The 12,657-nt window shown below is 44.2% G+C and overlaps 1 protein-coding gene across 1 annotated transcript; it reads left to right on the top strand.

Annotated features, from left to right (window-relative positions):
• Positions 1–714: 714 nt before the first annotated feature.
• On the top strand, positions 715–1,872 carry T265_11008 (hypothetical protein; the record flags this gene model as incomplete). The annotated part of the gene is made up of 1 exon (XM_009177545.1): positions 715–1,872. One exon carries the CDS (start codon positions 715–717, stop codon positions 1,870–1,872), a length of 1,158 nt encoding a protein of 385 aa, XP_009175809.1.
• Positions 1,873–12,657: the final 10,785 nt, after the last annotated feature.

Below are 12,657 nucleotides of genomic sequence, written 5' to 3'. Positions count from 1 at the left end.
AACTGCTGCTGATACCCTCGCTGATGATGTTGTCGGTCGGAGTCGAACTGCATGTTCCAACAGGTAAAATGGTGCAAATAAGGCTAAACACCACTGTATCCGTAAGGTGAGAAAGATGGCATCCCTCAGCCGGCTCTCAGTCAAGGTCACATCATCAATGATGTGGTATAAGAACCTACCTAAAATAGCAACTGACGTGAAAACACGCACAGAATGACGGTATCTCTCTGTTTCGGCACTGAATAGCGTATCCGAAGGGGTAGCGGTTTCCTGATGAATAATACAGTCAAAATCTTCATAACGATGGTGAAAAAGGGTGTTGTCAAAACGACTAGTACTAGTAATTCCGCCGTTACACGGTGACAAGGCAGTATGTGAAATACACAAAGCTGGTGCAGCGTTGGTTTCAACGGTCGTATTCCACCAATCACAGAAATCAATGAACAGACCAATCGGATTCGTCACAGTTTGCATAAGGTTAACTTGACATAGGTGCCCTCCGATTTCTACAGGACAAGTTGCCTACAGGCTACATGCATCGGAGTCCAGCTTGTTCTAGCATCAATGAGATATCGCTTAGTGCCATCGTTTTTGGCCTCAATCTACTTGCTTTTCTGGTTGGTCAACCGTAGGAACGGATCATCATCACTGTCTGACACTTCCACACCAGGGAACGTATTTCCAGTCTCTGCATATTACGAACCGGGAGGGAAAATGGTCCGAGTATTTTTTCTCAAGCACATCGCAGCTCATCCAGACATCTACTGCCACTTCTTCAGTAGTTTGCAAGGTGGACTACGCCTTACATCGACAGGTCGGAGGAGACTTTGTTCGAGGAGCGGTTACCCTTTCCACTTTGATGCGCTTGAAGAATACAAAGGGAAGTACCGTGGTTACACGGCTTATTGTCCCATCGCAAATGACATTCAGCATGTGGGTGACCGCAATCGATTATTCATTTTGCTGCATATTGAACCAGGATCTAGGACTGTTCAACTACCCGTACAAACTGGTCGAATTAGCGCAAATTCTCATGCTCAGACCAAACATCGGATTAGTATGTGTATGACTCCTTGGTTTAAAACGGAGACTTTTGATCCAAGATTCATTGTTGAATATATTGAAATGCAGCGCGAGATGGGAGTGACCCAGATGGTGATCTACCTGACAGAAAACCCTCATCCCAGAGTGAAACAAGTACTCAGTTCTTACACCAGCCGGGAAAATTCATTTGGCGTTGCCAGTAACCAAATGTTTGAGCTTAAACTAGTCAATTGGGTGCTTCCGATAGAGAATGCATTCAGTACAACTTGGTATTTTGACCAAGTGCTCAGTTTTAACGACTGTCTGCATCGAATCGGGAACGAAACGCAACATATATTTTTCGGAGACTTCGATGAGGTGTTGGTACCAGATCAAAGTCTTCCAGCGAGGTATGGAGCGCTTCCCACATGGAACGATGTGATCGATAAGGCTCAAAACAGTTCTTGGTACAGAGATACTCCAACTATTTGTTTCCCCAGTTATTACTTTCCGCCTCCTATGGAAAATAAATTCCCGGAAAAATCGATATTTGATCGAATCAACTCAACGATCGAAACATATCCTGAACGTAAAAAGTGTCTGGTTCGTCCGGGCGATGTGGAGGAAGTGTATGTCCATTGGCCCAAGAAGCCATCACACTACCGCATTAGCCAAGACCTCGCTGTGATTTTCCACTACCGCGTCTGCCTGAGAAAGGACTACAATCCCTGCAGCCCGGACACACGCTATGCACCTAATCACCGTCTGAATGCCTATAGAAATTTGATCAAAAGTTCCGTCACCATGCGCCTCAGTAGTCTGCAGCACATTCCTGAGGACCCTTCATAACTATCTGCATCAAACGACAGAGATGTATTTATCGTGATGAGACTACTTGTAGTTTATTTAGCCTCAAAATATCAACTAATGCTGAACTCTCTCTGGACTGGTCTTTGATAACAACGTCGGATAATGTAGTACTCTTTATCGCCGAAACTTTCATGGCCACACGATGGATGTACACATGACTAACGTGCTTTATGTCAGCTTATGTTGAATGGGGTATATCCTCTACCTGTGAGACAGTGGATTAATTGATCTGAGTCAGTTTTAAATCTACCGGGAACTTAGGCAAATGCTCTGTTAAACTCGATCACTCTACCGATTGAATCCAACAGTCGGTATTTATATGCCCGCAATTTGATCATCCTCTTCAGTTTTGAGTCTACGCATTTCAAATTATACCTGCAGAACTTCCGGAACTCTACTCTATCAGTTTTTCTTTAACGCCGATGTGAAATTTAATGGTATTCCACGAGTGAATTTACTCACATAAGATTAGCTTGACTGGTGAACAATAATCAATCGATAATCGATTGGCATCGTTGACGCAATGCAATAATCCACTTGGCAAGAATGATCGCAACAGGCTGTCTAGGATATGACCATAAGGGAGGCTGCATGCATTATACAACGCGCTGTTCAGATTCATACAGTCATTGAAGATAAACTGATTCTTTCTTATTAACCCACCATTGTTATTGATGACGAAGGGCAGTTAACGGTGGGCAACTAAGGTGCTTGTCTGAATATTCGCAGGGTATCAAAACACTAATGCCTTCGGACTCTGATCGTCAGGCCAGTGCATATCTTATGCTTAAAATAGGGGCATGCTATGAAATAAGCAACAAAGTTGGTTACTAAGTTAGAAAGCAGGGGAACACGGTCGGTTGGTTGTCAACTCTGTGTGTTAGTCGAGAGTCTTCGAGCCATTGCATCGGTCGACTCGTGTCACATGACGAAGTCAGATTCAGAGCTCGTAGGAATCGTTCTTGCCAGCCTAGAACTAGATATCACAGCAGCGTTGCAAACGCTTCCGCTGTAGCCCAGCAGCGTGGTTGGATCGATTCTGGAAGTTCTTCATTAGGTACTTGATAGACAGCATGAAGCAACTCATTTGGATTGATCACTTGACCCAGGTCGATTATATATGACGCGATCGAGTTATCTGCTGATCCATTAAGTCTTGTGACGTTCAAGTAACACAGATAACACAGTGTCGTGTGCCATACATATTCCGCTGAACAAACTTCTAGTCCTACAGGTTGAGTTCTGGACGTATTTTGCTCCACATGCTCAGTCATAATCTACTGAGTCCAGTGGTGGTTTCCGTTCCAGCTTCAGGATGGACTACGCTGCGCGGTGACTCCATGCGGTGTTGTGTTTTTTAGTCTGTCCATATCCAGGACTTCCTAGAACCCTGTCTCTCACGTCCAAGTTTGAATCGATACCCTTCGAGGATCCAGATGATATAAACGTCAGGCTGACTGTCAAAAACCCAGGGCCACGTCACTGGTAGTTTTACTGGCAGAGCACTTGCTCGGGTAGCTTTGGGTTTGTGTCCAATCCAAGGAATTTGTGCTTTCGTTTGTACTGTTGTTCATTTTTGGAGGATGAACGGTTCGAGTGCTGTTGCTTCACGTCTCAAGACGGGGCTCCCAGAATGCTCCTGGCTTTTTTATGAAAAGGTTTCGACGTCTGCTGTCTAGCAGATGTCTGTTCATGTCTATCCATGATTACCGCTGAGCCAAATGGATCGTGCAGACTATTCATCTCTCCCACGGTTGCGTCTTTTCACAAAATTGTCCCAACCACAGATGAACATGCATTACTTTGTTGTATACACATCCACTTCTTGGTTTAGTTAGCGCAGCCAGCTTCTACAGTATTCCACCCAATACCCACCCCGTCCTGCTCTTTGTCTGATCTGCTGTACACAACCCACCAGCTTAACTGTCACAAAGCCTACTTCCCATGCCACTTTGTTTTCACTGGGGTAAGGAAACTATTTTTTTCTTGACTACTTATCAACTGGGAGTAGTTCGAAAGTCGGTAATTTCCGATTAGGATTTCACTAAGATCATGTGTGGTCAGTCTATGCTGGAAATGATCAGCAATACGCCTTTCATAAAACTTAAAGAACTTCTAACCCGTGACATTGCGGCTGGTAGTTTGAATACCTAATCGTCCGGCAACGAAAGGCTGATCAGCACCTAGAGGGTATGTAGTGCCACTCAACCCTCAAATAAGGAAGCCATATCACATCATCAATCGATAAGTAGTTCAAAGGAACGACAATTTCAAAATATGAGTGAATCTCACTTCTGATGAATCGGTATTTGAAGAGCTAATCAATAAGCGAGCACTTGATGTGGTTCCTGTGATTAGTGGACTGCTGCTATTCATGGTAATTTTGGGTGGAGCTTCACATGATGAAAATTCGATTGACTGATTCCTCGACGGGTTCTTCGTGAATCGCTCACATATGAAATGCTCCCCGTTCCGATGAACATCTCTTAAGCAGTAACTTGGTTAAGGTTTTTCTGTGTCATGTACACGGGACCTGTGCTTCATCACTTATCATACCTTTTTGATGGGCGCCAGAATGCATAAGTGCCAGTCCTGTAGTCATTCCTATTCATCCCGAATTCCACACAATAAATTATGAATTAATAAATCAATAAGGTGCATGCTTTTTATATTTCCGGGTGAGTCTCTCGAAAAAAAAACAAATTAGTTTACAAATGAGTGTATATTCGCTAATTTCGTGCAATTTGTTTTCAAGATTGACGGAAACCCGGGGTCTGCGCCTACCCGATGAGCCCCAAGAAGGGTAAAACCGGTCGTGGGCTGTCGAGGATTTTTAGCAACCTTACGAGTAGTGCATTACGAAAATTTAATGAAGAACCGTTTGGCCAAGCGTCGCTGACATGGTCCGGGATTCGAGTGGATCATGCGGAGATCCGAGCTTTTGGGCGCGCGTTAAACAATGACAGAACAGAACAGAAGCACAGAACTTGACAGAACAGTTACTAATCGTCCGTATTCTTGCAGCAGAAGCTGTAGACATATTGCTGCTCACTCCAATGGATGAAGGATTTGTCGATTCATTTGGGTTTCCGTTTCCAATCACCAAAAATCAGCAATTACCGTCATTGTGGCAAATAACTCAGATGGTTTTACACTATACGGTTCCATGAGTTTGATGCTGAGAGGTGTTTTGGTAGCTCAAGTTGCCCAGGTTATTCTTCTGTTCGTTCACCTGGCTTGCGAAAGTTTGGTGACCAAACGTGGCGGTGCTATCTGTGTGTGTGTGCGTGGCACTGGGTTACTGCTCAGTGGTGTGCCAGTCTAAACGTTTTGAGTAGTATGCTACTTGCGCTTGTGCATGTCTTAACGAGCTCCGCTGACCTTCTGACATGATTGACTATTATTCTTCTGAGTTAGCTTATTGTCTCGTTCTTTGATTGCTCAAGACAAAATTTTGACTTGTTCGCCCCGATTCATACTCGGTGATTGTCTTTTCTGTTGTCTCATAGTTGCCGTGGTTGCCACTCGATTCGTCAATCCAACAATCCGTTCCTCATGGGTTATCCCGTTAGGTTGACTATTTTAGAAGTGTGTAGACAGAGTGTATTGCTGTGTACTGGTCTCTTAGGTTTGTAGTAGGGTATCAAGATTAAAGAAACCTTTGTGCCTAACTCGTAGCTCCAAGCGCAAAGGCCCACAGGCTTTTTCCGTGTCTAGCGCATGGAATGATAAAACTGGATGATGAAACCTGATAGCTTCTATGTGTTCTTTGATGTGTACAGGCGGTCTGCATCAAGTGTGCCAAACAGTGTACTTAATGTATCCCATACGGCCTCATTCAATCGCATTGAATCGGTCCTTCTATCTTGAAGCCGCTCTCCCCAACTCCGATGATAATCTTCACTTGTAATCCTGCTTGGAGGTACATACACGAATGGTAGTTACTTTTTCTCTTCAAGTTCAATTGTACGCTGAACATCTTAAAACTCCTGAATAGGTTACACGCTTTGCCTACCGCAGCCCGTTTCAGTACGACGGAAGTGTCATTTAACCTAGCGGACCAGGGCCCGGGGTTCAATATTGGTGTTTCGATTAATACTACTGATGGGGGCAAGCGAGTGATATGTTTTGTCGTAAATCTGCTTCGCGTCTCTGGAAAAGTGAGATCTATTACGGAATTTGTGGGGTCGCATTTGCTTGCATTTGAGCGCAAGTCAATGAATATCCAGGAAAGTTCAGGAAGACGCGTTCAAGGAGAAGATGGACACGATTTACTTATCTATACTGTCTGCCCACGTCCAATTCGATATATTGTTCACTGCCCAACTGTGACTACTGAAGGAGCGCAGGTGCATTTCGTAGAATTCGGTTTCGCCGCAATTAGTACCGACCGTCCGCTGGTGAATTAGACTACATGTTACCTGTCAGATAGGACACCTAGATCGTGCGTTTAGGCCAATTAACCAATTCCTTTGAGACCACGGCCTTAGCACAGGATCGTACAGGTCCTTTAGAACTGGAAAGAGAGACAGACCTGAGGAGACGTAACAAGAGATGTCACGTGGGCAAACACGTTGCTCAACTGAAAGAAGGGTGAGACAGTGCAGACTAATTGCTGCGGCCAAACAGATGGAGTTTCTCAGCTTCCTACCCTGATCATCAATGGTTCTTCTAGCTGCGTGGTAGTGGAACCTGCAACCGTCTTATTGGGTTTTCTGTCCAAGGAGAAACACTATGAATCACGGTAGGAGTGAAAGTTTGTGACGGATCGTGAGGCGTTAACAAGAACATGATTCGAACCTGCATGATTTCCACTGCCTGATCTCTTGTAAAACCGCTGGTATTTCACGGGTTATCTTGCCCTCGAGCGGTTTAGTTGTTGTGTTCAGTTGACTTGTTGTGTTCTGAAGCCACTGTCTGAGTACAATGTACCCGGATGTCATTTTTGGCGCGGAATACGTGTCACAATAGGTCACAATCAGCTTGTAAATGCCCCTGACACTGTTATCCAAGGATGTGGCGGCTAAATTCGGTAAGAGTACCAACACTGGCATTCCAAGCTCCGGTAATAAGAAGGATCCCTTGCGAAACTAAATGTTCACATTATCCTGAAGTGTTTTTTGCAGGACTTATCTCAAAATTCGGGGTCTACGGACAGCAGCCGAGAATGGACTGGGAACACGGTCAGGTTCGGTGGATCACACTGGCAATAACGGTGTTCATAAGACAAGGGCTTAATTTTCCGGCAATTTAGAGAAAAGGCAACTGCATGGATGCTCACTCTGTCATTTCGCCTATTCCGGCACAGACGCGGCACAGTATCTCTTTCTGGAACCTTTGAGCACTAATAAACAGAACCGGTCGGTCGTATCTCAGATGCAACCAGGCAATGTCGTTGAGGCTTGCATTCCTGAAGGCCCACAAACATCTATTTGGATAGCTTTCTGGTTCTCTCACAATGAGCTGGTCTGTGGAGGGTTAGGCGAACCGCTAGACACACTTGGGTAGACTAAGAACACTATTTTCATCCATACACTTCCTTTCCGGCATTTTGTCACCATACTTCAACGAATTCGCAGGTATGCACGGTGCCAGTCATCACTGAAGCATGTAGATAGTTAAAAGCTGAACCCAAAAGTCACAAGAATTAGAGATCTTTGGGTGAGACATAACTGGAGCAGGCACAGTCAGAAGTTTACATGCAAACTAGAAATACTGGTTAATCTTGTAGGGCATATTTGCGACATCTGCATCAAAAGCTCACAAACATGGTGGTATCTCACAGAGAGTAGATATTCACCAAGGCTTAGTGAGATGCTCAAAAGCACGTTGAAGGCCTCAAGAAAGCCAAGTGTGTCATCCTGTCGTTTCTATGTGTGCCTATCAATATGCTTGTTTCTGTGGGATTCGTCACATTGACCGGATAAGGGGACACGTTCATGTGCATGTTTAGAACTTGCAACACCCCAGAGAAGCAGGACGCCAGTTTGGTTCTGCCGCTTTTTCTGAAGCCACTAAGGGGAAACAGAAGTTGGGTGCTGACCACTGCAGAGTTCGCAGCCATCAGGATAATGAGGCCCTAGTTGTGAATTCACGGGCGTGGTCTAATTAGTGTGACCCTGATGACGCTATTAGGTGACACCAAAAATCTGGTCGATCCTCAGATTTATTCTCAACTTTAACTTAGCCAATCCACCAATCAGCCCATCATTCAGCTGCAATGTTCCAATCTTGTAGCTTCTGACCTGGTTTTTTGATTGCCCGAAAGCACAGACACTGACTCAGATTCATATCTCGTGGACTTGTTTTCATTAATTCTAAGCAGTGATCTGACAAAGAGACGTGCAGCCGACTCGTGCTACTTAAAGTTGAGAAGTAACGATGGGAACAGGATGCTTCATTCAACGAAAACTAAATTAATGTAGGATTCTTGATCTAATGATATAGGGCGTCTTACTTATGTTTCGCTCATGATGTTTTATACTATGACAAGACTGCAGGATGGAATACTACTCAAAACAGCGCGCCAGACAGGGGCCATTGTCTCATCACCCCTGAAAACGTGATTAACGGTGATTCACCTCTAAGAAGCATAGTTTGGTTGAAAACAGACGGACTGGGGTACATCTTTTGATTTTTGCCGGTAGTTCTCAAAAGCGGCGGAGGTCAGGCTCCTCACGGAAAAGGATTTTGGGGTTTCAAATGAGGCCTGGCCATCGTTTGTTTTTAGGCTCGTGAACCTATAAAGTTGGCCTTGGGTGTTCTTTGCCTTGTGTTGCAGTCGTGCGAAATTGGTCTCACGAGTTTTGTAATAAAATTATGAACAAGCAGCAACACGACACTTATTAGGCTACACATTTGAAGCCAGACAGTATCGAACAAAGATGGCCTCAGTCCCAAACGTCTGAGGGTATCTGTCCTCAGATAGAGCAAATGTAAGCAAGCATGCTGCGACAATATGGCACTCGGTGTCGTTATAGTTGCCTGTGATAAGGATGTGTTGGTTACCATCCCTTCAACGTTTATCTTCAACCGCTTTCACAGTCCGGTTACTATCTCATCAATGTTTACCTTCATCCACTCACATAATCTGTTCAAAGCATCAACACGCACTGTTTCATTCCTGTCCGGATTATGTCATGAACATGCGCCCCACGACTAATCGAGAAGATTGGAATCTTATCTAAGACGAACATTCCTCTTGTGTATTATTCAGTTGTACTAGTGTCTCTGGTAACCGCTATATATTACTGTTTATTGTTAGTGTTATTTCACCTTCTGATATTACTTCGAGTAAATTACAATACCACTAACAATCTCTCCTGTTCATTACATCCGTACATCTAGACGTGAACAAAGTATATAGGTGAAATAAACACGAAGCGGATTCTGTGAGTGAGATGGTGGAAACTGCTTACGATCAGATCAACCGGTGTGGTCAATTGATCAGGCCACGAAAGATTCTCTCGTCAAAGTGTTGGTTCGCTTGGGTGAATCGAAGTCGACGCAGCTGCGGAGGAATATAGTTAGACAATGAGAACTCGATAGACACTGCACTCCAAATAATCACATGACTTGTGTCAACCAAGTTTGTGACCACTGTTCTTGTGCAGGCTTTCCCGATTAGACTGCCAGCCAGAACTGACTGTTTTCATTCTTATATTGCATATATGCCGTGTCGTGCGTCCAATGTGTTCTGCTGTCCAACAAATGGCTAAGGAGTCGAGTACCATTTTCTGAGGGCGGATCACCGTCTCAGATGTCGGCGCATTAGCTAAGTAGTCCTAACAACACTTTGAGAATAGTAAAAAGACTGGAATGACATGCCAATCAATGCCAATCGATGCCAGTCATGCAATCAATTACACAGCTCAGTGGACAAACCAATGACCAAATGCCAAAACGTTTAATGTAGATGCCGAACCACACGGTCTGTAGTCAAGCCTCACTGAAAGCAAGGCAGATAAAAGTGTCTTTTAATTCGACACCAGTTAATTTTTCTCACTTGTGGTCACCTTGTGTTAAAGAAGACTGTCCGAGAGATCGTCTTCATAAATTACAGTGGGGTTCAGATCACACGGCTAATGATGCGTTCGTCGAAATGGATAGCTTGCCTGAAGAAGATGAGTCGCCAATGATTGCGATATCATCGGTGCACGGCTGAGTGAGTACTCTCTCCTTACAGCTTTGATGATATTTCATATATCTTGATGTGATTGGCTGACTAAAGGACAGCCTGATCTCCGTTTCATCGACGGGTTTGCTGTTTACCGTGCAGTCCGAATTCCTTGTGTTCGATTGACTCGTCGAACAACCTCCTTCCGGTAGATTTCGATACAGTTCCGATTGGTTGATTCATAGTCTGTTCTGCGTTGTGGAAGGTTTTCCCGTCGATTTGATTGGTTGTTTCGGTACTTTTTCATTTTACCAGTTTTCTCTCTTTGTTTAATTGACCCGCTCTCATTCGGTATTGCGTTTTGGCTCCCTTGAGCTTCCTCATATTGTTCCCTATATCGGTTGGTCTCTGCTTCTGATTGGTTAAACAGACGCCCACGGCAGACAATTGCTGACGATTGAATTTCCACCTTAGATTAGCTTATATGACCGTTTTTCGTAGATTGCAGCCAAGATGTTGGATTCACTTCCGTTAAGCTCCCAGCTGTCTTGACCAGTCCAAACTGTGTTCCGTTAGACCGAATGGTTGATTGCACCATCTAATTCTCTAAGCATATGTAAGTATAATATCTGGCATGACCTGGTGTTTTATTCTTCGAAGTTTGCGCCGTGCGTTTCATAAGATGACGAGGACCTCTTCTACAGGTAGCGTACCTAACATAAACCTGTCCCTTGCTTGAGAATGCCTTTACAGACTTTACACAGACAAGTGCTTCATCAAAGGAAGCGGGGGGAATTCATCCAGAAAGTTTGGAATGTACCACTAACATGACCAGTGGATTCCGGGGGCACTTTGTTCAACTGGGTTTACCGGAACGGATCCGCATTCTCGCCATCGTTGAAATGAATTCAGAATTTAAATGCGTCTTGTAAGGGGCCATCCAGTGAACCATTGGCCACACTGTGGAACTCGAAACCCACTTCCTCTCCCTCAATCTTGTGGAAACAGTTCCACCGTGACAAGTGAGCAATAGTCAGATTCAGCCGGTTACCTCAGGCCATCGCAGTAGCCTCGGTCAAGCTCCAGCCTTCGCCAATAACACAGACTACTGCTATCCTACTCAGAATATTTTTCCAAGAAACATTAGTTGGCCTGCTTTTAAATCACTTCAAAAACCGAAAAGAACACAGTACGTTTCACATTTCTGAATAAAACCGGTTTGAGGATTCTACAAAGTCTACACACTGCATCATTTCTGCTCCCGAAATGTCGAAGAAAACTTTTCAAAATCTGTACTACTGATAATCAGCTGTTTCAAACGAAGTTCTAAGAAATTACAGGGAGCTTTTTTCAATAATGTCAGTCAGTTTGGGTGGCTTTGCCCTGGATTCGAAAAACACTTGTGTGAACTGAAAATTCAAGGATAAATGAGCGCTTCTTTGTTTTTAACACACTACTGATAGGCTACTGATGTACAGCTAACGAGAAAAACGCTGCAGCTCCACGGACTACACAGCGCTGTGCGTATGAATGTGAAGGCCAATCAACTGTCCACGGTTTCTGGAGTATCCCGAGTCCACTTTTGTTGGGTCAACTGGAAACCACAGAATGAAATCATGGCAGACAAGGCATCAGTACCTGGACGGGGATCGAAACTCTGAAATTTCACAGCTTTGATTTCATAAAATCGAAAGTGGAAGCATAAAATATGACAGTGTGAAGATAACTGATGCAAATTTAGGATTGTCAACTCAATGAATGCAACATTCACTCCAAATACTGGAGCAAGCAACCAAATTATTCTCGGAGCCGTTGTGTCTAGAGCTGGAATGACCTTGGTAGCGGCCGTTAGCCTCTGCTCCTATTAGTGTGATTGGTAATCAGTGGATACCAGGCAATCCTTAGCCTGAACGCCGATCGATAAAGTGAGACTATCAGATAGCTAAAACTGTGACGTTGCTAGAAGTGACCAACGATGATCATCACAGCACAGAACAGAACGAAACAGAATGACATGTTACACTGAAAATCTCGGTGTGCTAAGCCTGTGATGGTGCTAGGATTGACTGTCGTAGAGACCAAATGAGTTCAAACCATGGATAACCAGAAACACCGTGCGGGTGTAATCTGCGTATGACTTACTAGTAAGGTAGGATCCCAGTCTGTCTGCTTGGGACACTAACTCGTTCAACTTTTAATGGGCTCTTCTCTGTGTCTGTGAAATGTCTTAATGCTCTGAATAGTGTGGGCGCTAAAAGTGATCATTTGTGAGAAACCAAACCGTCTACTATCCAACCGGATGTTCCGAACTGACCAGATTGAATGTGTCAATTATTCGCGCCGACACTGCCATTCTGTGAATAGTGCAAATTGAGTCTGAGGCTGTGTGCCGCTTTAAATAAAAGTACATAGCCCGGAATGTTTCGGATGAATAGTGCCACACATGATCATTGGTGCCTGCAATGTCACCATCAGTAGATTCGGAAAAACACCACACACGATTTCCACTGCCAGGTATACCGTGCATAATTTCAGCGATAAATAGGTGAACTGGGACTAGACATTGATCAAGAGAATTCTACCCCTTTCAATATGGCAAAAATCAGAAATCAGAGATAGGGACAGGTTTTGTGGGTTTTAAGTTGAAA

Source organism: Opisthorchis viverrini (assembly GCF_000715545.1).
Source record: "Opisthorchis viverrini unplaced genomic scaffold opera_v5_432, whole genome shotgun sequence".
Taxonomy (NCBI): domain Eukaryota; kingdom Metazoa; phylum Platyhelminthes; class Trematoda; order Opisthorchiida; family Opisthorchiidae; genus Opisthorchis; species Opisthorchis viverrini.
Note: the sequence above shows the minus strand (reverse complement) of the source record. Positions and strands in the feature narration are given on the sequence as shown.